Source organism: Oncorhynchus nerka, linkage group LG25, assembly GCF_034236695.1.
Source record: "Oncorhynchus nerka isolate Pitt River linkage group LG25, Oner_Uvic_2.0, whole genome shotgun sequence".
NCBI lineage: Eukaryota > Metazoa > Chordata > Actinopteri > Salmoniformes > Salmonidae > Oncorhynchus > Oncorhynchus nerka.
This window is the reverse complement of record NC_088420.1, coordinates 50,704,864-50,729,551: the sequence shown is the minus strand read 5'-3', so window position 1 is coordinate 50,729,551 and position 24,688 is coordinate 50,704,864. Positions and strand designations below refer to the sequence as shown.

The 24,688-nt window shown below is 41.6% G+C and overlaps 1 protein-coding gene and 1 pseudogene across 1 annotated transcript in view; both read left to right on the top strand.

Annotated features, from left to right (window-relative positions):
* The window catches only part of LOC115109641 (nuclear factor of activated T-cells, cytoplasmic 3-like), a 40,079-nt gene extending 33,021 nt beyond the window's left edge, over nt 1–7,058 (top strand). Inside the window, 1 exon segment of the mRNA XM_065009855.1 lies at nt 5,582–7,058. Coding sequence (XP_064865927.1) covers nt 5,582–5,688 — 107 coding nt within the window. The 3' untranslated portion in view covers nt 5,689–7,058.
* An 8,274-nt stretch (nt 7,059–15,332) lies between these two features.
* LOC115108933 (E3 ubiquitin-protein ligase AMFR-like) lies at nt 15,333–19,883 on the top strand (annotated as a pseudogene).
* The last annotated feature ends 4,805 nt before the right edge of the window (nt 19,884–24,688 follow it).

The following is a 24,688-nucleotide window of genomic DNA, read 5'->3' as shown; positions in this document are numbered from 1 at the left end:
GTGAAGTGGTAGGCCACATAAGCTCACAGAACAGTACCGCTGAAGTGCGTAGTGCAACTCTCATTACTGAGCTCCAAACTGCCTCTGGAGCAAGGTCAGCACAAGAACTGTTCGTTAGGAGCTAATGAAATGGGTTTCCATTGTCAAGCAGCTGCATACAAGCCTAAGATCACCATGCGCAATGCCAAGCGTCGGCTGAAGTGGTATAAAGCTCGCCCCCATTGGACTGTGGAGCAGTGGAAACACGTTCTCTGGAGTGCCCGAATCACTCTTCACCATTGGCAGTCCGATGGCTGAATCTGGGTTTGGCGGATGTCAGGAGAACGCTACCTCCCCAAATGCATAGTGCCAACTGTAAAGTTTGGTGGAGGAGGAATAATGTTCTGGGACTGTTATTCATGGTTCGGGCTAGGCCCCTTAGTTCCAGTGAAGTGTAATCTGAACGCTAAAGCATAGAATTACATTCTAGACGATAATGTGCTTCCAACTTTGTGGCAAGCGAGGTCCATACATGATCGGTGTGGAAGAACTTGACTGGCCTGCACAGAGTCCTGACCTCAACTGACCTCAAAAAGTTGTTTTATAGTCTTATAGGCATAATTTTAACCAAATGTTATTGTTCACAATGCATATTATTGCCCACAATATTTGTTTAGTAATGTCAATGCATATTGTTGTGCACAATACTTCTTTAGTAATGTCATCCATGTGAATATCGAAGACCCCGTGAAACACAGCCTTGAGATTTATACATAGGCCTCGATCAAACCCGATCATTCTCATCAAATCCCATATTTCTTTATTTCTGTAATATTTCACTAAAAGGTGTTCTAAATTCTGTTCATCATGACAATTGGGCATAAGACACAATTTACTTTTGTCAAAACAACTCCAATTTACTACAGCATGCACTGGTAAACATCGTACGGAAATCAACCAGAAAAAAATATCACTTTATAAATAGTTTTGTTCAAGAGACTGTTCCAGTTAATAATTCATTGTCTGAGAGACCCGATCATTGTCTGAGAGACCCGATCATCACCACACCGAAAATCCCCACATAATATCGCACACATAAATAGCCCCTAGTTTCATAAATAATAGCTTTTTCTTAGATGCTGTGTATAAATTTATCACTGTTATTTTCGTTTGCGTCCTCAAAGGACTCTTCTTCCTTGCTCTCACTGCAGCTGGACCTGGAGGATGGATACTCTAGTTGACACCTTCCTAGGAGACCTGGTCTCCTTCACTTTCGTATTCAGCTCCCTCAGCTTCTCTCGCATTCACTGGCACTTGCCTCTCAGCTGTGCTTTGACCTGTAGTGGTGACCTCGCGCTCTGCCGTGGCGTGGTGGATGGAACTCACTGTTGAGGTCGGTGGCTCTGTCTCCTCTTCCAGCTCTTCCTCTGGGCTGGATTGGGGACCAGCCCTTGCTTTGTAATTCATAAGACTGGGGACACTTGCAGAAGTCGTGGCCCTCTTTTCCACACAAGGTGCACTTGCTTGGAGACTCACAGTCCCTGGATTTGTGTCCAAGGTCTCCACATCTCCCAACACTTCACCTCTGGGCAATCCTTGACATGGTTGTCCAGCCCCTGGCAGATGTAACACCGAGGGGTTTGTCCAGGGAAGGAGATCTTCCCCTTGTACGGGTCAAGGGATATTGAGTTAGGGATTGTTATCGACTGCCCACTTGTGGTTTTGCGCACTTTGTACTTGCGTACTCCATACCATATCCCAAACTTATCCACCGGTTTCACTGCAGGTTGTAAAATAGTGCAATACCCATTTAGAAACAGTTCAATGTCATGATCTGGAACTCTTCCGTCCAGAACTTTACAAAGACCATCTTGACGTCCAGCACAATGGAGGACTCCACTGTCCCGTCCTTCTAATTTGTGGCTGTCTCTTGGGCTAAATGGACTCCAGGAAGCGGCGTAATGGGGGTTCTTCCTTAAAGACGGGCTGTAAATCTCTCCTGTTCGGAAATGCAATGAATCAGTAAACATCAACTGCACAAATCTAATTGGATTGGAATAAGAGTGTCTCTCTAACATAGTCGCAACTTGGTGGATCGAGATTGACGGTGTATTTTAATCTTGCCCAGTATTGACCAAAACGAGCGACATATGTCGACCATGAACCATACAGCTCTGACAGCTTGGGACTACAAAATGATTATTATGGGAGATAATTGATCTATACTTTGGTTTGTCATGGACAACCGCGATGATCGGCCAGACATCGTGTGTTCACCAAAATCGAATCGAAGTGAATCCAAAACATTACACTGTTGATTTCATGTGTCTCCAAGTGGCCACACGCCTCTCCGAAAGTGTGCACAGTCCCTAAGTCATTTCAATGCACTTTTATGCACTTTTTTTAGTTCTTCTAGCTGTGCAGTTGAGGAACTAGAGCACACTTATAGTTGTTTTGTTTGGAACACAACCCTGCAATCACACAATAACTGTTGGTGTTTACACAATCCAAAAAAACGGCCCATTATAATCGCAATTTGGGTCAGGTGAGATTCACTTCAACACTTGTTCTATTTCCCAACATGACTAGCTAGGTTTAAAAAAATATAGGATCTTACAGTGTTAGGCTTTCACAGAGCAATTCAGAGAAACAGATGGTCATTTTGGGACACATTGAAAGGAGTCATGCATTCAGGTGCGTGTTCTGCTGCAAACTTTCTTTACAATAGACAAACATAGGCACATTCTGTTCAGAACAATCCAGGGCATGAAGCCATGTCATCTTGTAACTGTACATCGAACATAGTGATCATAAACGCTGACACTGTATAGGACATGAGTTTTATGGTTATGGAAATGTGAAGTCCACATTTGGCTTGCTTGTATTGCATCATAGCTGTATTTATTATAATCCCCAACGTCTCATCTTTCAAAGTACATTGAGTCCTCTTAATTTACAGCATTTCCCTCACTCTTTCAACAGTTTGCTAATGTTGTCCAATTAGAGATGGAGAGATGGAGGTAACTTCTAGTCATGTGCCGTGCTCAAGTTCAGAACGGCTGTCAGTCAATAACCATACAGCTCTGTGAAGAACAGAGCCTGAGCTTTGACATCATTTATAGCATGTGCCCCTGATCAGTGCCCCAATCTGCCATTTTCAACCCGTATACTGGTAGGAATGTAAAGGGGAACTGTCAATTATCTAAAAACTAGTAAAAACCCACATTTTTTCATATTGTAGTTTAGATCCTACTTTACATCACCTACGGTTTTTGTTGTGCCTGCCATCGGTTGAGACACTTGCTCTTGAATACAGGTTTGATGTAATTTCAATCATAGAAATATAATTCTTAGAATGGACCTATCCATTCAGACCACTGTAATTTAGCTGGTACACCATTGAAATTGTAATTTAATTAACATTTTAATTTCTAATTACTACCACAAAGATGGCCGCCAGTCCACCCACTGTCGAATGTCGACTTCAATGGTCATGTGTTTTCTATTATTTATATTTCTAGGATCTTAGTAGGTTTCTTATGGAGGATTGACAGTATAATTTAAAAGAACAGATATTCCCATTCAAGTCAACATTCTCTGATGTGTGGATCTCCAAACAGCTTTGTGGTACCATTTTAGTACATTTATGAGCCAAAACATGACACCCACCCTGTATTCAAGAGTATGTTGTGTCTCCACCGATGGCGGGCATAACATAACAACCTCAGATTATGTAAAATAAGGTCTAAACTACAACATATGTGAATTATGAATAAATCTGAGTACTCGTTTTTAGATAGTTGACATTTAAGTTTGAAAAAAATACAAAAAAAATGTCTTCAATAGTATGACAGCTCTGTTTGTAAGCTTTTAAATGATATCAATCTCAACCATTTATCTTTTCCAGTGATGTAGACATGGACGCCTCGTGGTATGGTGGGGTATACAAAATAGGTCAACTTTTAGAACCTTTATCTCCAAAAAATCACTTTCTGAGCACTTATACATTGGGCAAATATGTATGGGAGGTTTCATTCAAATCAAAAGAGGTGCTGTCAAAAAGTGATTGAATTCATATGGATTTACCCAGCTTAAAGTAGGGCTGGCTGTAATTACAGGCCTTTAGGGGCCAGGCGATGAACCATAAAGCTCTCAGGATCTCACCATGCCGACCTGATTTTTTAATTAATCACCTCGCGCTGGCCGGACTGTGTTTGTCCCGACAACACAGTCACTGTGGCCCAGTATTCTTGTCACCATATGCCCACTTTGTTTGCTCCTCTACAGGGCTGCATGGCTGCCAGCCCATGTGTGTGCATTTGTGTGTGCGTGCATGCATACGTGTGTGTGCACTTGTGCACATACTGTATGTGTGTATGCGTGCATTATGATGTAGGTTAATTATAGGCAGAGGCCCGGACTGCTAGCTAAGGAGATGACACTTTTAACTGTGTGTATGTTAGTATAGCCTACAAACTATAGTCACATAGAGGAGGCTAAAGATACCTTGCATGCTAATCTGCTTCAGTTACCATCTGTGGCACAGCTGTCACAGGGCAGTAATGACAGACAGGCTTTCATAAGACCCCAAAACCCCCCACTACATACGGCTTGAAAATAGCTGGGTGGAAGGGTCCTCTTTGAACTTGACTTTCACCCTACAGGGTTTCTGCAACTCTAATACTTAAATTAAGAAACAGCGAGTTTATGTCTCATTAGGTAAGATAAGATAATCATTTAATTGAAAGGATTTAATCAATTTGTAATTTCAAATTAAAGTGATTTCATTGATGTACAGTTGTGGGATCTTTTAGTTTCAATGATTTTGTTTTTCTTAATGACTCATTTTTGGCCGTTACAATGTCTTGTACGTGTTCTTGGAGGAAGGGAGCTGGTGCAGTCAAGCTGTCGGAGTTCCTGTTAGTCTATTGGTTGAAAAAAAAACAGGGACTGGTTAATTCCGTTCCCTCAGTGCTAGCCTGTTTGTTTACATGTGTTGTCTATCATCTACCCTCATACACGGCTCAGGTTGCAAACACACCTTTTCATGGAAAGGCTATGAGTACGGTGTATATGTGACCATTTGATCCATGTGTTTTTGTTGCACTGTAGGGAATATAAATAGACATCACAAATGCAGACTGGAACCTCAGCCTTCGACATGGATCCCACCCTTTGATAAAGCTCCAAAATGTGTTCTCACCATTCAGCCATCTCTAACCTTTAGACCAGGCCTCAATCCTTGTTGTTTTTTTCATTGTGCGTGACATCTGCAGAGGGAGACTGTTAAAACTAAAAGAAAGCAATGTATGGTATTCAACGTCTGTTCCACATTGGTTCACGTCAAAATAAGTAAACTATACATTTAGCGTTACAACAAACTGTGCACAAACACTGGTTGAAACAACGTTGATTCAGCCCGTGTGTGTGCCCAGTTTTTTTTGTACTGCAAAAATGTATAATTAATTAACTTATTTTGCCATTTTCCGTTTGGTTTAGATTTAGAAGATTGGCAGTGCTGCCCTCAGATGGCTGAAACAACTATAAAGTAAGACACAACAAGAGCCTTGAAACTAAACCCCGGTGTGTCTGTTTTTTGCAGTGAATGAGATCATCGATAGAGACATATCTCAGCTCGGTGGCGGAGCAGCAGAGTCCAATCAACCAGAACAGGATACTTATGGATGGGATACTGTGATACTCCAGTGATAATGTTCTTCCATTCTGTGGCCTTCATTCGGTTTCTATTAATCATCATCATTACTCAGGACAGGAGTTGAATTGTGTTATCTATGCATTTGGCGGTTCTATTACTAACTGACCACAATATTGACGGCAAAACCCGTTGTGGTTTAACTGGTGCAATTAACCCAGTTGCCGGTAATACATACACCTGTGGAGGTGATTAGGCTGTAGAGAATGTAACCACTGGGCACAGGTGTCAATTCAACGTCTATTCCACGATGGTTCAATGTAATTCCATTGAAATGACGTGGAAACAACATTGACTCAACCAGTGTGCCCGGTGGGTATGCCTGTTTGTTTGCTTATCTAACAGTTCAGGATTTTCAAGTCAAACTAAAATATATTTTAAGATGGAAATTCTTCTCATACCAAAGATTTTTTATTTGTTGCCCTTAAGGCACAGCTGAAATATGACAACTAATTGTCTGTAAATGCATGAAAATTACGTATTTGGTGTTGAAAGAACATTGATGTCAATGAAGAGGCTGAAAAAGGCCAAATACCAAATGCTGTGTTAATTTAATATTTATTGGTGAAATACATTTGATTTAAATTTATTTTTGATACTGTAGCTCTTGCAGTTGTATGATTCTTTAGAATAATGATACATTTTCATAACCTTCTAATGCCTGGTATTGTATGCCTATTTTCTATTTTAGTTTCCAAAGAATGTACAGTATATTATCCAGATTTATATGATACTTTGGCAGTGTGCTTAGGTGTGAAGTAGCTATATCAAAGTCAAAGTTATAATGAACAAAAATATAAACGCAACATGCAACAATTTCATTGATTTGACCGAGTTGCAGTTCATATGAGGATATCAGTCAATAGAAATACATTCATTAGGCCCTAATCTATGGATTACACATGACTGAGAATATAGATATGCATCTGTTGGTCATAGACACACTCGGGATGTGGTCCCAGTATTTTGGTGCATTCAAATTGCCATCTATAAAATACAATTGTTTGTTGTCCGTAGCTTATACCTGCCCATACCATAACCCCACCACCACCATGGGGCACTTTGTTCATAATGTTGACATCAGCAAACCGCTTGCCCGCATGACTCCATACACATACGTGGTCTGCGGTTGTGAGGCCGGTTGGACATACTGCCAAATTGTCTAAAAGGACATTGGTGTCTTATCTTGGCAAAGGTGAGATGTTCACTAACAGAAATGGGATTTTTGTGTATGGAACATTTCTGGGATCTTTTATTTCAACTCATGAAACATGGGGGGGAGACCAACACTTTACATGTTGTGTTTATATTTTTGTTCAGTGCATTTCATCAGGTTTTTGTTCAATAAAAAAAAAGCAATTAATAAGCCTGTTCTCTGTGTATCTGTGAGTGGTTTTGAAAACATACAAAAGGAGGGGGTAGGTGTGGTTATACATTTGAAGTTGGACGTTTACATACACCTTAGCCAAATACATTTAAACTCAGTTTTTCACAATTCCTGATATTTAATCCTAGTACAAATGCCCTGTCTTAGGTCAATTAGGATCACTACTTTATTTTAAGAATGTGAAATGTCAGAATAGTAGTACAGAGAATAATTTATTTTAGCTTTTATTTCTTTCATCACATTTCCAGAGGGTCAGAAGTTTACACACACTCAATTAGTATTTGGAAGCATTGCCTTTAAATTGTTTAACTTGGGTCAAACGTTTCAGGTAGCCTTCCACAAGCTGGGTAGATTTTGGCCCATTCCTCCTGACAGAGCTGGTGAGTCAGGTTTGTAGGCCTCCTTGCTCGCACATGCTTTTTCAGTTCTGCCCACAAATGTTCTATGGGATGGAGATCAGGGCTTTGTGATGGCCACTCCAATACCTTCACTTTGTTGTCCTTAAGCCATTTTGCCACAACTTTGGAAGTATGCTTGTGGTCATTGTCCATTTGGAAGACCATTTGCAACCAAACTTTAACTTCCTGACTGATGCTTGAGATGTTGCCTCCCCCTTTTTCCTCCAAACATAACTATGGTCATCATGGCCAAACAGTTTTATTTTTGTTTCATCAGACCAGAGGACAATACTCCAAAAAGTACGATCTTTGTCCCCATGTGCAGTTGAAAACCGTAGTCTGGCTTTTTTTATGGCGGTTTTGGAGCAGTGGCTTCTTCCTTGCTGAGCGGCCTTCCAGGTTATGTCGATATAGATACTTTTGTATCTGTTTCCTCCAGCATCTTCACAAGGTCCTTTGCTGTTGTTCTGGGATTGATTTGCACTTTTCGCTCCAAAGTACGTTCATCTCTAGGAGACAGAATGCGTCTCCTTCCCGAGCGGTAGGACGGCTGTGTGCTCCCATGGTGTTTATACTTGCGAACTATTGTTTGTACGGATGAACGTGGTACCTTCAGGCATTTGGAAATTGCTTCCAAGGATGAACCAGACTTGTGGAGGTCTACAATTATTTTTTTGAGGTCTTGGCTGATTTCTTTTGATTTTCCCATGACGTCAAGCAAAGAGGCACTGAGTTGGAAGGTAGACCTTGAAATACATCCACAGGTACACCTCCAATTGACTCAAATTATGTCACTTAGCATTGTCATGTCACTAAAGCAATGACATAATTTTCTGGAATTTTCCAAGCTGCACAGTATGTAAACTTCTGACCCACTGGAATTGTGAAACAGTGAATTATAAGTGTAAAAATGAACAACACACAGGAATGGGAGAACATGTAGAAGTAGAAGTCCTAACCAAAAAAAAAGAAGCTAACATGAAATTTGTGGAGTGGTTGAAAAACGAGTGTTTTTATTTTACCCCCCTTTTTCGTGGTATCTAATTGTTGTTAGTAATTACTGTCTTGTCTCATCGCTACAACTCCCATACGGGCTCGGGAGAGACGAAGGTTAACACAGCGCGCCTCCAAACCCAGAAGCCAGCCGCACCAATTTGTCGGAGGAAACACCGTGCAACCTTGGTTAGCGCGCATTGCGCCCGGCGATGAGACAAGGATTTCCCTACCGGCCAAACCCTCCCTAACCCGGACGACGCTAGACAGATTGTGCGTCGCCCCATGGACCTCCCGGTCGCGGCCGGCTGCGACAGAGTCTGGGCGCGAACCCAGGGTCTCTGGTGGCACAGCTGGTGCTGCGATGCAGTGCGCCATCCGGGAGGCTCCGGAAAACGAGTTTTAATGACTCCGACCTAAGTGTATGTAAACTTCTGACTTCAACTGTACATACTCTCTCAGCAATTTTTCCCACTGGATCAACACATGCACGATGTTGCAACACACAAGAATGGGAGAACATTTAGGTATCATGTATGACCCCGAAGGAGAGCCCTGTGACAACATGTTAACTAGAGAGCTCTCTGATCCAAAGGGTTCGAAACCGGAAGTATGTCAACATTCCAGTACCGGAAGATGGAAACTCAAAGAAATTGTTACAGAAACTCGCAAGGGAGGATGGTCGACACTAGACGGCAATCCTGTGTATATTAAGACAGCGCGGACCCGGCGTGAGATGTAGCTCGGGAAAAGTACCTCAATGCAGGAATGAGAAATGTGTTGTACTCCAAATTGCCCCATAACCCAACTGTTACACTGAGAAGATTGAACCACTGCTATTTGCCGATAACGTTATCGAGTTGTCATATTACTCAAGTGTTTTTAATCCTCTGCCTGGTAGCTAGCTAGCCCCTTAGTCTTGGGTTGCTAGCTAAAATGTTAATATACCTGTGGTCCATACCTACTGTACTTAGCTATCCAAGGATGATACATATCAAACGTTACCACTTTATTACCTACAAACGAGCTAATATAAAGTTAACGTTAGCTAGTTTGAATCATCATTGACAAAAAGCTTTCAAAATAGTAGGGGTTGCACTCTGATCCCTTCAATCAAGTCTAAAACTCCCCAAAGTAGTGGTTTGTCGATTTTGGCAAACCTCGCGACAGATCAACAGGCCATTGCTGTTTTTGGAGAGATCCCCATGGCCCAGTTTGCAGACATACACGGCTTTGAGCACTGTATTGCTCGCCAGGATACTCTTGAGTAGCTACTCTACTGTCTCAGACACCTGGCAGTACTCCTGTAGAAAGTGGTGATGTTGTCGATGATGACTAATTCACCTGCCTTGGAGATGTGGCAGCAGCTATTGTAACCTACCTGGTTTGGGTACGTTTGAAAAACTTAGCCTCTGGTTTGTTGATCTTCAGGCTTTGAATAGTACTCACTTGTCTGTTAATTGTGTTGAATAAGAACAAAACCATTGCAATTGAGACTTTCACCTCACAACCCGAGGAAAACTTTCACCTTGATATTAAAATAATGGATTTGGGATTGTGTTCATTTGCTGTGTTTCATTTGATGATTTGATGATGAACGTTTCAGTTCGATATGTCATGCTGCTCATGTGATGGTGAATACAGCCTGCTGTGTCCTGATGCTTATTGCAAAGTAGATACAGTGCATTGTCTTTTGGCTGTTCCGCATCAGTGAAAAACAGGTTCACAGGAATGTGTTCTGTGTTTGTCAATGTCAATCATCAGGGAAAATGGCCAATTTGGATTAGGGCAAAGTTGAAACATTTCAAACAGAATGACCATTGTTACCAATTGAAAAGAACACTTTGGAGATTCAGACCAAAAGTGAGGACAGAACAGTTCACCTGACACAAGACTGAATCCAAACATTACACGGTTGATATTAGTGCCTTAATTTGTATACATGCATATTTACAGACTTTTCCACATTTTGTTGTGTTACAGCCTGAATTTAAAATGTATTACATTGAGATTTGCCACTGGCCTTACACACAATGCCCCAAAATGTCAAACTGTATTTACATTTTTTATTAATAAAAAAACAAACAACTGAAATGTCTTGTGTCAATAAGTATTCAACCGCTTTGTTATGATAAGCCTAGATAATCATTTAAAAAAAGCCTAGGAATAAACATTTGCTTAACAAGTCACATAATAAGTTGCATGGACTCACTGTGTGTGCAATAATAGTGTTTAACATGATTTAAAAAAATGACTACCTCATCTCTGTATCCCACACATAGAATTATCTGTAAGGTCCCTTAGTCGAGCAGTGAATTTCAAACATAGATACAACCACGACCAGGGAGGTTTTCCAATGCCTTGCAAGGAAGAGCAACTATTGGTAGATGGGTAAAAACTCAGAGTGATTGTTTTGGGCCCTGTACAAGGCCCATTGAGTTTGGGGGGTCCCCCCTCCCCCTCTCTTATGTCATAAGAATCTCCCCCCAGCCCCCCATCCTGTTTAGTTAGATCATTGTTTACAGTAGGAAAAGTGAATGGGAAAAGACGTTTGAAGTGTCTTCACCTGTCTGTGTGTTATTTCAACAACAACAAAACACGTAAAAACTCTGATTGCTAAGGTAGTTAGCCCTGATTACTAAGGTAATTTTAAGAAAAACCATTTCAGCCATTTTGGCACAGTAACTCACTTCCAAAACCAGACACAACTGGTTTGAAGTGGCCAAGAGGACATCATGTGATCTACTACTGCCATCTAGTGGATTAACTGGGAATCAGACAAGTGATATATTTATTTACATCAATGGATAGCTAGAGACTTCAGCTTTCTCTTCATACAGTATGTAAATCATTCATGTAAGACAAAAAATGAAGGCATAGTAATGTTGCACAAACCCTGCACTTTTAAAATGTCTGTGATGCTATGGGAATTTGCACATGTTTAGAGTGCCACTATTCAGTAGAATACCTGACAAAATATGTTTCTTGAATTTCTTTAAAATCCTTTTGGAACAGTAATTGGTGACATATTTTATCTCAAACCTAGACTGTCAAATGTCTTATTCAAGACATTTAATATCCCTTTTAGCATGGTGAAGTTATTGATTACACTTTGGATGGTGTATAAATAAACCCAGTCCCTACAAAGATACAGGCATCCTTCCTAACAGTTGCCAGAGAAGAAGGAAACCGGTCAAGAATTTCACCATGAGGACAATGGTGACTTTAAAACAGTTACAGAGTTTAATGGCGTTGATAGGTGAAAACTGAGGATGGATCAACAACATTGTAGTTACTCCACAATACTAACCTAACTGACAGAGGGGAAAGAATAAAAATATTCCAAAACATTCATCCCGTTTGCAACAAGGCACTAAACAAAGTGTTATGTCTGAGGCAAATCCAATACAATACATTACTGAGTACCACTCTCCATATTTTCATGCATAGCGGTGGCTGCATCATGTTATGGGTATGCTTGTCATTGTTAAGGACTGTTTTTTTCTAGGATAAAAAAGAGACAGAATGGAGCTAAGCACAGGCAAAATCCTAGAGGAAAATCTGGTTTAGTCTGCTTTCCACCAGACACTGGGAGATGAAGTCACCTTTCAGCAGGACAATAACATAAAACACAAGGCCAAATCTACACTGGAGTTGCTTACCAAGAAGACAGTGAATGTTTCTGCGTGTCCGAGTTACAGTTTTGACTTAAACCTGCTTGGAAATCTATGGCAAGTCCTGAAAAGTGTTGTCTAGCAATGATCATTAACCAATTTGTCAGAGCTTGAAGAATTCTGAAAAAAAGTAAAAGGGTAATATTGCACATTTCAAGTGTGGAAAGCTCTTATTGTAGACTTACCGAGAAAGACACAGCTGTAATCACTGACAGAGGTGATTATAACGTATTGACTCATGGGATTGAATACTTATCTAATCAAGATATATTTGATTTTTAATTTTTCATAATTGTTTTTAGAATTGTCCCTACACTTTGACATTACAGAATATTTTGTGTAGATTGTTGACAACATTTTTTAAAAATAAATCCATTTTAATCACACATTGTAACACCAATTTTTTGGGGGAAAAAGTCAAGATGTGTGAATACTTTCTGTAGGCACTATATGTGCATTTGACATTTATTGTACTTTTCGCAGCATTTGTCAATAACACAATCAGAAAATACTCTGGATACATTATGTAATGTAAAAATATTCATGTACATTTGGTGGTAGGTGCAACATAATAAAAAACAATTGCAAGGGTTGGAGTGAATGGTCTAACTGGTGTTTCTAAGTGGCAACACACCTCTCCAAAATATGCGTGGTTCCTAAGTTATTTCAATGCACTTTTATGACTCAAGGAAAGAGCCTTCAACTATAAGGTGCTTTTTTGAGCTCTCCTAGCTGTGCCGTTGAGGAACTGAAGCAATACACTTGGAAGTTTTTTATTTGCAACACAGCCCTTCACCCCCCCCCCCCCCCCCCCCCCACCATCACACAATTACTATTGTTGTTTACCCAATCCAAAAACATTCCGTAATAAATCACAATCTGAGTCAGGTGGGCATCATTTTAAAGCGTATTCTATTGCCAACGTGACCAGCTAAATTATAAAATGCAATCGTACAGTGTTAGGCTTTCATAAAACCCTTCAGACAAACAGATTGTAATTTTGGTGCGCACAGAATGGAGTCATGAGTTTCATTCAAGTGCGTGTTCTGCGGAAAATGGTCTTCACAGTATGACAATCAAACGCCCATTCTGTTCCAAATATGTTCATGTGAAGTGCACATTTGAACCCACAGGTCTGTGGTTTGCTTGTATGACATCAAAGCGGTATTATTAAAAAACCCAACATCTCATCTTTCAGAACACATTGACTCCTCTCGATTTACAGCATTCCCCTCACTCAGACAACAACACATTTGCTAAAGTGGCCCAATTATAGCAGAAGGGATGGGGGCATGGTTTTGTTGCGCAAGGTACACACGTACACATGAAACCCATACAGCGACGTAAAGAAGAGAGCCAGAGCTCTGGCGTCATATACAGTGCTTTCAGACCCCTTGACTTTTTCCACATTTGTTTAGGTTACAGCCTTACTTTGAAATGGATTATTTAAAAAAAATCCCTCATCAATCTACAGACACTACCCTATAATGACAAATTGAAAATCAGGTTTTTAGTAATGTTAGCAACATTTTTTTTTTTTAAACAACAGAAATGCCTTATTTACATAAGTATTCAGACCCTTTGCTATGAGACTCGAAATTGAGCTTAGGTTCATCCTGTTTCCATTGATCATCCTTGAGATGTTTCTACAACTTTATTGTGGTAAATTCAATAGATTGGACTTGATTTTGAAAGGCACACACCTGTCTATGTAAGGTCCCACAGTCGACAGTGCATGTTAGAGCAAAAACCAAGCCATGAGGTCGAAGGAATTGTCCGTAAAGCTCAGAGACAGGATTGTGTCGAGGCACAGATCTGGGGAAGAAACAAAAAATGTCTGCAGCATTTAAGGTCCCCAAAAACACAGTGGCCTCCATCATTCTTAAATGGAATAAGTTTGGAACCACCTAGACTCCTAGAGCTGGCCGCCCGGCCAAACTGAGCAATCGGGGGAGAAGGGCCTTGGTTAGGAAGGTGACCAAGAACCCGGTGGTCTCTCTGACAGAGATCCAGAGTTCCTCTGTGGAGATGGGAGAACCTTCCAGAAGGACAACCATCTTTGCAGCACTCCACCAATCAGGACTTTATGGTAGAGTGGCCTGACAGAAGCCACTCCTCAGTAAAAGGCACATGAGGAGTTTGCCAAGAGGCACCTAAAGGAGGCTCAGACCATGAGAAACAAGATTCTCAGGTGTGATGAAACCAAGATTGAACTCTTTGGACTGAATGCCAAGTGTCACGTCTGGAGGAAACCTGGCACCATCTCTACGGTGAAGCATGGTGGTGGCAGCATCATGCTGTGGGAATGTTTTTCAGCAAAGATGAATGGAGCAAAGTACAGAGAGATCAGTACAGAGAGATCCTTGATGAAAACCTGTTCCAGAGCGCCCAGGACCCCAAACTGGGGTCAAGGTTCACCTTCCAACAGGACAACGACCCTAAGCACACATCCAATACAACACAGTAGTGGTTTCAGGACAAGTCTCTGAATGTCCTTGAGTGGCCCAAATAGAGCCCGGACTTGAACCCGATCAAACATTTCTGGAGATACCTTAAAATAGCTGTGCAGCAACGCTCTCCATCCAACCTGACAGAGCTTGACAGGATCTGCAGAGAAGAATGGGAGAAACTCCCCAAATACCTGTGTTCCAAACTTGTAGAGTCATACCCAAGAAGACTCATGGCTGTAATCGCTGCTAAAGGTGCTTCAACAAAGTACTGAGAAAATGGTCTGAATACTTATGTAAATGTGATATGAAAGTTTTTTTTAAATATATACATTTGCAAAAATGTCTAAAAACAGTTTTGCTTTGTCATTAGAGGGTATTGTGTGTAGATTGAGGGGGTAGGGGGGGACTATTTAATCCATTTTAGAATAAGGCTCTAACTTAACAAAATGTGGAAAAAGTTAAGGGGTCTGAATACTTTCCGAAATGCACTGTATAGAATGTTAATGTACAGCCACTGTGTTTAAATGTAGGTGCTTATCAATGACAAAATGGTTACCGGGTGGTTTCCGACGCGTTTTAATTTAGAGACAACTTTAAAAATTCTGTTGGATCCTCTTACCTTTGTTGCTCTAATGTATATGGATCAACATGTTTAGTGAAGTGCTTCTCTCTGTTTTATGTGTACAGCATGAACTTATCTGATGATGCTCCCTGCTTTCATTGTTTTCTCATGTTTCCTTTCAGTAAGTACTGGTGTCCGTTAGAACTGGACATGCCATTATCCGGTAAGTGATTGTGCTGGCAATTACCAAAATAATGCATATCTTTTATGAACCCATTACCAACTGGTGGTACATCTGAAAAAGGTCCACACACACACACTGAACCACATGTGGGACCTGAACCATGAGGGGACTAGAGTAAGGTATCATACATCTACTCCACTGATTTTGTGATGAAGCTGGCTCTGCTGGGGCTGGACCTCCACGCACCACATCCACAGTTCAAAACCCCCATCCTCAGACGTTCTGCCACATCTGTTATTACTATTTGCATTACTAGCGTTGTTGCTAAGGTCCTTCCATCTTTAGGTCCCTTCTTGTTGTAACCGTAAGGTCTTCTTTCTCTCCCCTTCTTACCCCTCCAACCTCTCAGCTGTTCGGTACCATCTGTATCTCCATGGCCAGCATGGTGATCTTCGTTGCAGCTACGCTACCTGCTTGACCAAGTCCGTCGCCACAAGAACTACCTCCGCGTCATCCACAACATGGAGGCCCGGTTTGTTGCTCAATCCGATAGCTTTATCCGTCTTCAAAGAGCGTGGCAGTACGTGTGTAGCCTACAGTACGTGTTTCAATGACCTTTTATACGGTGTCTATCTGTGCTCTGAGGCACATTTGAAGGCAAAATGGAAGCAGAAAACGTATTTCCGTGATCTAAGAAGAAAATGGGCAAAGTGATGTTTGTCTAAATATGTTGCTGATTGGTTTATTGCAGGTTTGCTGTGGCCACCTCTGATGAGCTGGTAGCCAACAATGATGACTGTGCTATCTGCTGGGACTCCATGACTACAGAACGCAAGCTGCCGTTTGGACATCTCTTCCACAAGTGAGCAGCTGTCTGTAAACTGTAACTATTTTTTCTCCACCGCTGTGCACATTTGAACAACCGCAACATCTACCTGTTTTCGTTTGCAAAGGCTGTTGGATATGTATATATTGATGTTTAAATGGCTGGGTAAAATATTTTTGGCTGGTGGACATCAACTGATAGTGAATGAATGATGTGAGTCCTCCACCATCCAATGTGGAAGTGCTATATAAATGTATAATATATACAGTACCAGTCAAAAGTTTGGAGACACCTACTCATTCTAGGGTTTTTCTTTCTTTCTTTTTTACTATTTTCTACATTGTAGAATAACAGTGAAGACATCAAAACTATGAAATAACACATATGGAATCATATAGTTACCAAAAAAGTATTAAACAAATCAAAATATATTTTATATTTGAGATTCTTCAAAGTAGCCAAACTTTGTCTTGATGACAGCTTTGCAGACTCTTGGCATTCTCTCAACCAGTTTCATGAGGTAGTCACCTGGAATGCATTTCAATTAACAAGTGTGCCTTGTTAAAAGTTAATTTGTGGAATTTCTTTCCTTCTGAATGCGTTTGAGCCAAACAGTTGTGTTGTGACAATGTAGGGTTGGTATATAGAAAATAGCCCTATTTGGTAAAAGACCAAGTCCATATTAAGGCAAGAACAGCTCAAATAAGCAAAGAGAAACGACAGTCCATCAAGGTCAGTCAATCCAGAACATTTCAAGACCTTTTAAAGTTTCTTCAAGGGCAGTCGCAAAAAACATCAATCGTTATGATGAAACTGTCTCTCATGAGGACCGCCACAGGAAAGGAAGACCCAGAGTTACCTCTGCTGCAGAGAATAAGTTCATTAGGAGTTACCAGCCTCAGAATTCCAGCCCAAATAAATGCTTCACAGAGTCTAAGTAACAGACACACCTCAACATCAACTGTTCAGAGGAGACTGTATGAATCAGGCCTTCATGGTCGAATTGCTGCAACAACAAACAACACTACTAAAGGACACCAATAATAAGAAGAGACTTACTTGGGCCAAGAAACACAAGCAATGGACATTAGACCTGTGGAAATATGTCCTTTGGTCTGATGATTCCAAATTTGAGATTTTTGGTTCTAACCGCCATGTCTTTGTGAGACACAGAGTAGGTGAACGGATGATCTCTGCATGTGTGGTTCCCAAAGTGGAGCATGGAGGAGGAGGTGTGATGGTTTGGGGGTACTTTTCTGGTGACACTGTCAGGGATTTATTTAGAATTCAAGGCACACTTCACCAGCATGGCTACCACAGCATTCTGCAGCGATACGCCATTTTACATTTACATTTAAGTCATTTAGCAGACGCTCTTATCCAGAGCGACTTACAAATTGGTGCTTTCACCTTATGACATCCAGTGGAGCCATCCCATCTGGTTTGCACTTAGTGGGACTATCATTTGTTTTTCAATAGGACAATGATCCAAAACACACCTCCAGGCTGTGTAAGGGCTATTTGAAGAAGGAGAATGATGGAGTGCTGCATCAGATGACCTGACCTCCACAATCCCCTGACCTCAACCCAATTGAGATAGTTTGGGATGAGTTGAACTGCAGAGTGAAGGAAAACCAGCCAACAAGTGCTCAGCATATGTTGGAACTACTTGAAGACTGTTGGAAAAGCATTCCTCATAAAGCTGGTTGAGAGAATGCCAGGAGTGTGCAAGCTGTCATCAAGGCAAAGGTTGGCTACTTTGAAGAATATAAAATATATTTTGATTTGTTTAACACTTGTTTGGTTATTACATGATTCCATATGTGTTATTTCATAGTTTTGATGTCTTCACTATTATTTTACAGTGTAGAAAATAGTAAAAATAAAGAAAAACCCTTGAATGAGTAGGTGTGTCCAAACCTTTGACTGGTATTGTAAATGTAGAATATATAAATGCCTTTGTGTGCCCAGCTCCTGCCCGCGCTCTTGGTCGGAGCAGTACACGTCGTGTCCCACATGCCATATGTCTCTTAACATCAGTGAGGGGGCCGGAAGGGAGAGAGAGGAGAGGCAGAGGGAGCCCCTGCTGGAGGATAACATGGACCCTGGAGGCCCCAGGCCCAAGGCACGGCCACACCTCAACCAGCACAACCACTTTTTCCACTTTGACAGTGAGGCCCCAAAACTCATCCAGTATCTTCATTTCTCTCCTAGCTGTCAGAACTACTCCATGACTTGTGTGCTTCCAGTGCCCTGTGCACTTAGTGAGAGGGGGGTGAATGGTATCACAATATCTTTAGGACCATCAGATCGGGAGATGTTTCCTTGGGTTCCCTACCATCTGGTGCTCCAGGACCTGCAGCTGACCCCTCTGTAGAGGTCACCACTGACAACTTCCTGGTGGGACGCATCGTGGTGCCTTTCCCCACACAGGTCAATCCAGTCCCAGTCCCACCACAAACCCTTTCTCACACAGGTCAGTCCCACATCTCCACCTCTTCATAAGATGTTTGTGTCTGCTTATGTGAGCTTATGTGTCTTCTTGGATGGTAGATTAACATAGGGATGTACTGAAACAGAATTCAGGGTCAATTCATCCTATGAGCCAATATCACAAATTGCTTATAAAATGTTTTGAGTGGGATGCCTGACTTCAACAGTAAATTTGGACAGACCCAACTTCCAGGATAGTCCCTAAAAGGTCTGCTTTGCTCCTCTTCCTCTCCAGCCTGTGGATCGCATAGTCTCCCAGGTCAGCCTCTCCCCAGAGGATGTGGGTGGGGCCAGCGGGACTTCAAAGGTTGTGACCCCTGAGGTGGAGGACTTTGGAGCTCAGGTGCTGCCGCTTCTCCAAGTCAGCCGAGAAGAGATAGAAGATGCTGCAGCAGAGGAAAGGTGAGATACTGCTACGGTCATGCAGGTACTGTGTCTGCTTATTTAAAAGCACTGTTTTCTATAGACTTCAATGGAACACTTCCGGTTCCTAATCTGCTAGCCTGGATTTTCAAATTGCAGTCTATTATGGACAGTGTGAATGATGCCAATTAAAAAGGTTTCCTCCTATTTATTACCTTTCAATGCTCTACTTGTGCACACTTGACTATGGATGTTTTCGTTTGAATATTTTGTCCTGTATGTTACCCTGTTTTTTTTCCATTTAATTTTCTCTATTCCATCGATATCCATTTAGCTCCTTCTGTTTCTCATGCTCCTGTTAATGGTAGTAATCTATTAGCAGCGCTGGCTAATCAGCCCTAATGATGATGAGGCTCTGGGCAGCACGGACCCCATTAGCACACCCATGTCCTCTGGCCCCATAACATTAACACGTCCGGCTTCAAAAAGTACTTGTCTTTCAAATACTTTGGGCAGTGAATTTGCCAGACGGGCAGGGTTTGCAGTTGCACTTTTGGGAATATTCCATTGGTTCCATTGCACCAGGCAAGCTAAATCAACATGAGCTAAAGGATACCAACATTAACCACAAGCCTAACCCTAGCTTAATGTTCACACCCCGGTTCAACCCTGACCCTAGCCTCAGCCAGAACCCTAACCCTTTTCGATGTCTCCTCTCGCAGGAGATATCTGAGTAAGAGCCCTGCTGCCATGAACGACGATAATGATGATGAGTACGATGAAGGTATGCCCTTCAGTAAGAGTTATAGGATTATAAGTCAGCCCCAGGTTTCCCAGCACCACCAAACCTGCCCCCTCTAGATCCCAAAGTCTTTCTAGGGCTGAAGTAGTCTACTGAATGGACTGTCTCAAATCAAATCAAATGTTATTTGTCACTTGCTTTGTGAACCACAGGTGTAGACTAACAGTGAAATGCTTACTTATGGGCTCTTCCCAACAATGCAGAGAGAAAAATCTAGAAACAAGGAATAAATACACAATGAGTAACGATAACTTGGCTATATACACAAGGTACCAGTACCAAGTCGATGTGCAGGGGTATGTATAGGTAGGGGTAAAGTTACTAGGCAACAGGATAGATAATAAACAGTAGCAGCAGCATTTGTGATGAGAGAGTTAGTGCAAAGAGGGTCAATGCAGATTGTCCGGGAAGCTATTTGGTTCTGTTAGTAGTCTTATGGTTTGGGGATAGAAGCGGTTTAGTGTCCTGTTGGTACTGCTTGCCGTGCGGTAGCAGAGAAAAGTATGTGACTTGGGTGGCTGGAGTCTTTGACAGATTTTAGGGCCTTCCTCTGACACCGCCTGGTATAGAGGTCCTGGATGGCAGGGAGCTCGGCCCCAGTGATGGACTGGGCCGTACACACTACCCTCTGTAGAACCTGGTCGGATGCCAAGCAGTTGCCATACCAAGCGGTGATGAAGCCAGTCAAGATGCTCTCAATGGTGCCAAGATGCAGCTGTATAAGTTCTCTCACGTCACCCCGCTCCTCCGCTCCCTCCACTGGCTTTACAAGACCATGGTTTGTCAGTACCTCCAGGCTCTGATCAGGCCCTACACCCAAACAAGGGCACTGCGTTCATCCACCTCTGGCCTGCTCGCCTCCCTACCACTGAGGAAGTACAGTTCTCAGCCCAGTCAAAACTGTTCGCTGCTCTGGCCCCCAATGGTGGAACAAACTCCCTCACGACGCCAGGACAGCGGAGTCAATCACCACCTTCCGGAGACACCTGAAACCCCACCTCTTTAAGGAATACCTAGGATAGGATAAAGTAATCCCTCACCCCCCTCCCCTGAAAAGATTTAGATGCACTACTGTTCCACTGGAGGTCATAAGGTGAATGCACCAATTTGTAAGTCGCTCTGGATAAGAGCGTCTGCTAAATGACTTAAATGTAAATGTAAATGGTGCAGCTGTATAACTTTTTGTGGATCTGAGGGCCCATGCAAAATCTTTTCAGCCTCCTGAGGGGGAAGAGGCGTTGTCGTGTCTTCTTCACTACTGTGTTGGTGTGTATGGACCATTTTAATTCCTTGGTGATGTGAACACTGAGGAACTTGAAGCTCCTGACCCGTTCCACTACAGCCCCATTGATGTGGATGGGGTCATGCTCGGCCCTCTGTTTTATGTAGTCCACAATCAGGAACTACTATCTATCCATTGAATAAATGTGCATAGTAACATGCTGCGTTTTAAATGTTCTGTTTGGGAGCTATAGCCAGACCAGGGACTGGGTTCTGTCATAGATATTACAGCTTTTTATCAGTCTCTCTCACCCCAGGAGTACAGAGCATTAATGCTGGCCTGAATTAAGTTGATGCTCCTGCCGCTTTCACACTTTGGCATTAACTCTATCCATGAGTCATTCTGTCTGTTTATTACTTGATCCAGTGATCCTCAAACTATAACAATGTCTTATTAATGTGAGTCATGAAAACAGGACACGATGCATTCTGAAGTGGGTCTATTGAATTCAGTCCTTGAAAGATTCTAGTCGATTATGGCTCTGCTTATACCAAAACAGTATTTGCTTTGGTTCAAAACAGCAGGTCTGGGACAGATAGCATGTCCAGTGAACAGGTCAAGGTTCCATAGCCGCTGGCAGAACAGTTGAAACTGGAGCAGCAGCATGGCCAGGTGGACTGGGGACAGCAAGGAGTCATCAGGCTCCATAATTTGCAAATAAATTCATAAAAAATCCTGGATTGTTTGGATTGTTTTCATCTCATTTTGTCTGTCTTAGTTGAAGTGTACCTATGATGAAAATTACAGGCCTCTCTCATCTTTTTAAGTGTGAGTACTTGCACAATTGGTGGCTGACTAAATACTTTTTTGCCCCAATGTATAGGAGAAAGCCCTGCCTCCAGCTGTTTGCTTAGAAATTCTAGGGACAATTAGGAGGCCTGCGTCTTGTGACCGTAGCGTACGTGTAGGTATGTACGGCAGGACCAAATCGGAAAGATAGGTAGGAGCAAGCCCATTTAATGCTTTGTAGGTTAGCAGTAAAACCTTGAAATTAGCCCTTGCCTTAATTAGCGCACGGATCCCGTTAATCGACAACATTCGGTGAAGCTGGAGCGAGCCAAATTCAAGTTACAAAATTGTAATATTAAACATTCATGAACATACAAGTGTCCTAAATCATTTAAAAGCTTAACTTCTTGTTAATCCAGCCGATTTCAAAAAGGCTTTACGGCAAAAGCATACCATGCGTTTATCTGAGGACATCGCCCCACACACAAAAGCATTAAAAACATTTTCCAAACCAGCACAGGCGTCACGAAAGTCAGAAATAGCGATAAAATAAGTCACTTACCTTTGAAGGGTCCCAGCTACACATCAAATGGTCATTTTGTTCAATAAAGTCTTTCTTTATATCCCACAAAAGTCAGTTTAGTTGGCGTGTTTGATTCAGTAATCCACCCGTTCCACTAGTTCAACATGCATACAAAGAATCCCAAAAGTTACCAATAAATTTCGTCCAAACAAGTCAAACAACGTTTCTAATCAATCCTCAGGTACCCTAATATGTAAATAAACGATCAAATTTAAGACGGAGAATAGTATGTTCATTACCGAAGATAAATAACCGGAGATAAATAACAAAGTGCGCACCCTCATCCACTCGCGCCACAACATTACAGTCAAAATGAGAGCCACCAAGAAAAACTACAAATTCTAGCTCAGTTTTCAAAAAACAAGCCGGAAACCCTTTCTAAAGACTGTTGGCATCTAGTGGAAGCCATAAGAACTGCAAACTGGGAGGTCTTCGGATGGATTCTCCTTGGGATTTCACCTGCCATATCAGTTCTGTTATACTCACAGACATTATTTTAACAGTTTTAGAAATTTCGGAATGTTTTCTATCCAATACTACCAATTATATGCATATCCTAGCTTCTGGGCCTGAGTAACAGGCAGTTTACCTTGGGCACGTCAGTCATCCGAATTTCCGAACACTGCCTTAAGAAGTTAACAGGAAGCCAGTGTAGAGGCTAGCTCTGGAGTAATATGATCACATTTTTTATTTCAAGTCAAGATTCTAGCAGCCGTGTTTAGCACTAACTGAAGTTTATTTAGTGCTTTATCCGGGTAGCCGAAAAGTAGAGCATTGCAGTAGTCTAACCTAGAAGTGACAAAGCATGGATACATTTTTCTGCATCATTTTTGGAAAGTTTCTGATTTTTGCAATGTTACGTAGATGGAAAAAAGCTGTCCTTGAAACAGGCAATTTTGAGCTTCACCATGTTTCATCGAAATGTACAGCTGTGTGTCATCCGCATAGCAGTGAAAATTAACATTATGTTTCCGAATGACATCACCAAGAGGTAAAATATATAGTGAAAACAATAGTGGTCCTAAAACGGAGCCTTGAGGAACACCGAAATTTACAGTTGATTTGTCAGAGGACAAACCATCCACAGAGACAAACATATCTTTCTGACAGATAAGATCTAAACCAGGCCAGAACTTGTCCGTGTAGACCAATTTGGGCTTCCAATCTCTCCAAAAGAATGTGGTGATCGATGGTATCAAAAGCAGCACTAAAGTCTAGGAGCACGAGAACAGATGCAGAGCCTCAGTCTGACTCCATTAAAAGGTCATTTATCACCTTCACAAGTGCAGTCTCAGTGCTATGATGGGGTCTAAAACCAGACTGAAGCATTTCATATACATTGTTTGTCTTCAGGAAGGCAGTGAGTTGCTGTGCAACAGCTTTTTTTTTTTTTTTTTGGAGAGGAATGGGAGATTCGATGTAGGACGATAGTTTTTTATATTTTCTAGGTCAAGGTTTGCCTTGAATCGGGTCCAGTTACCAGTATTTCCCTGGGTTAGTTATGTGTCAGAAGTTTAAACAGGAAGCATGGAAATCCTGATTGACCATACTGGCATGGCTATATACAGAAAAAAATATGTAAGAGAGCTTCCCTGATGGCGAGGAGGATAAAATACCTGGCTTGGAAACAAAACATTGCAGGTACAAACCCCACATGTGCAGATTGTCAATATATAAAGTATAACAACTATGGTTGTGTTTGTATGATTTAAATGCTGTTCGAATGTCCTATGAATTAAATAATGTACAGATTGTCAACACATGAAGTGTAACAAATGTGGTTGTGTCTGTATGATTAAATGCTGTTCAAATATCCTATGAAGGAAATAATGTGCAGAATGTCAACATATGAAGTGTAAAGAATATAGTGTTCAAAGGCCATGTGGCAGGTATAAAGGTGTTCAGACGTTCCTGAGTACTGGACAGACCATATTTTCCAGAATACATTGACAAGGTATGTCAATATATTCAAATGTCTGTGTTTTCATTGTAACTCAGATAAGGAATACCTAGGATAGGATAAAGTAATCATTCTCACCCCCCTTAAAAGACCTAGATGCACTATTGTAAAGTGGCTGTTCCACTGGATGTCATAAGGTGAAAGCACCAATTTGTAAGTCGCTCTGGATAAGAGCGTCTGCTAAATGACTTAAATGTAAATGTAAATGTCTGGATTAATGCAGAGGCTTACCGGGACCGTGGGGGGCCCAATAGGCAAAAACAACAACATATCATATACATATTTTTTTCTTACACTACAACCGCCAACT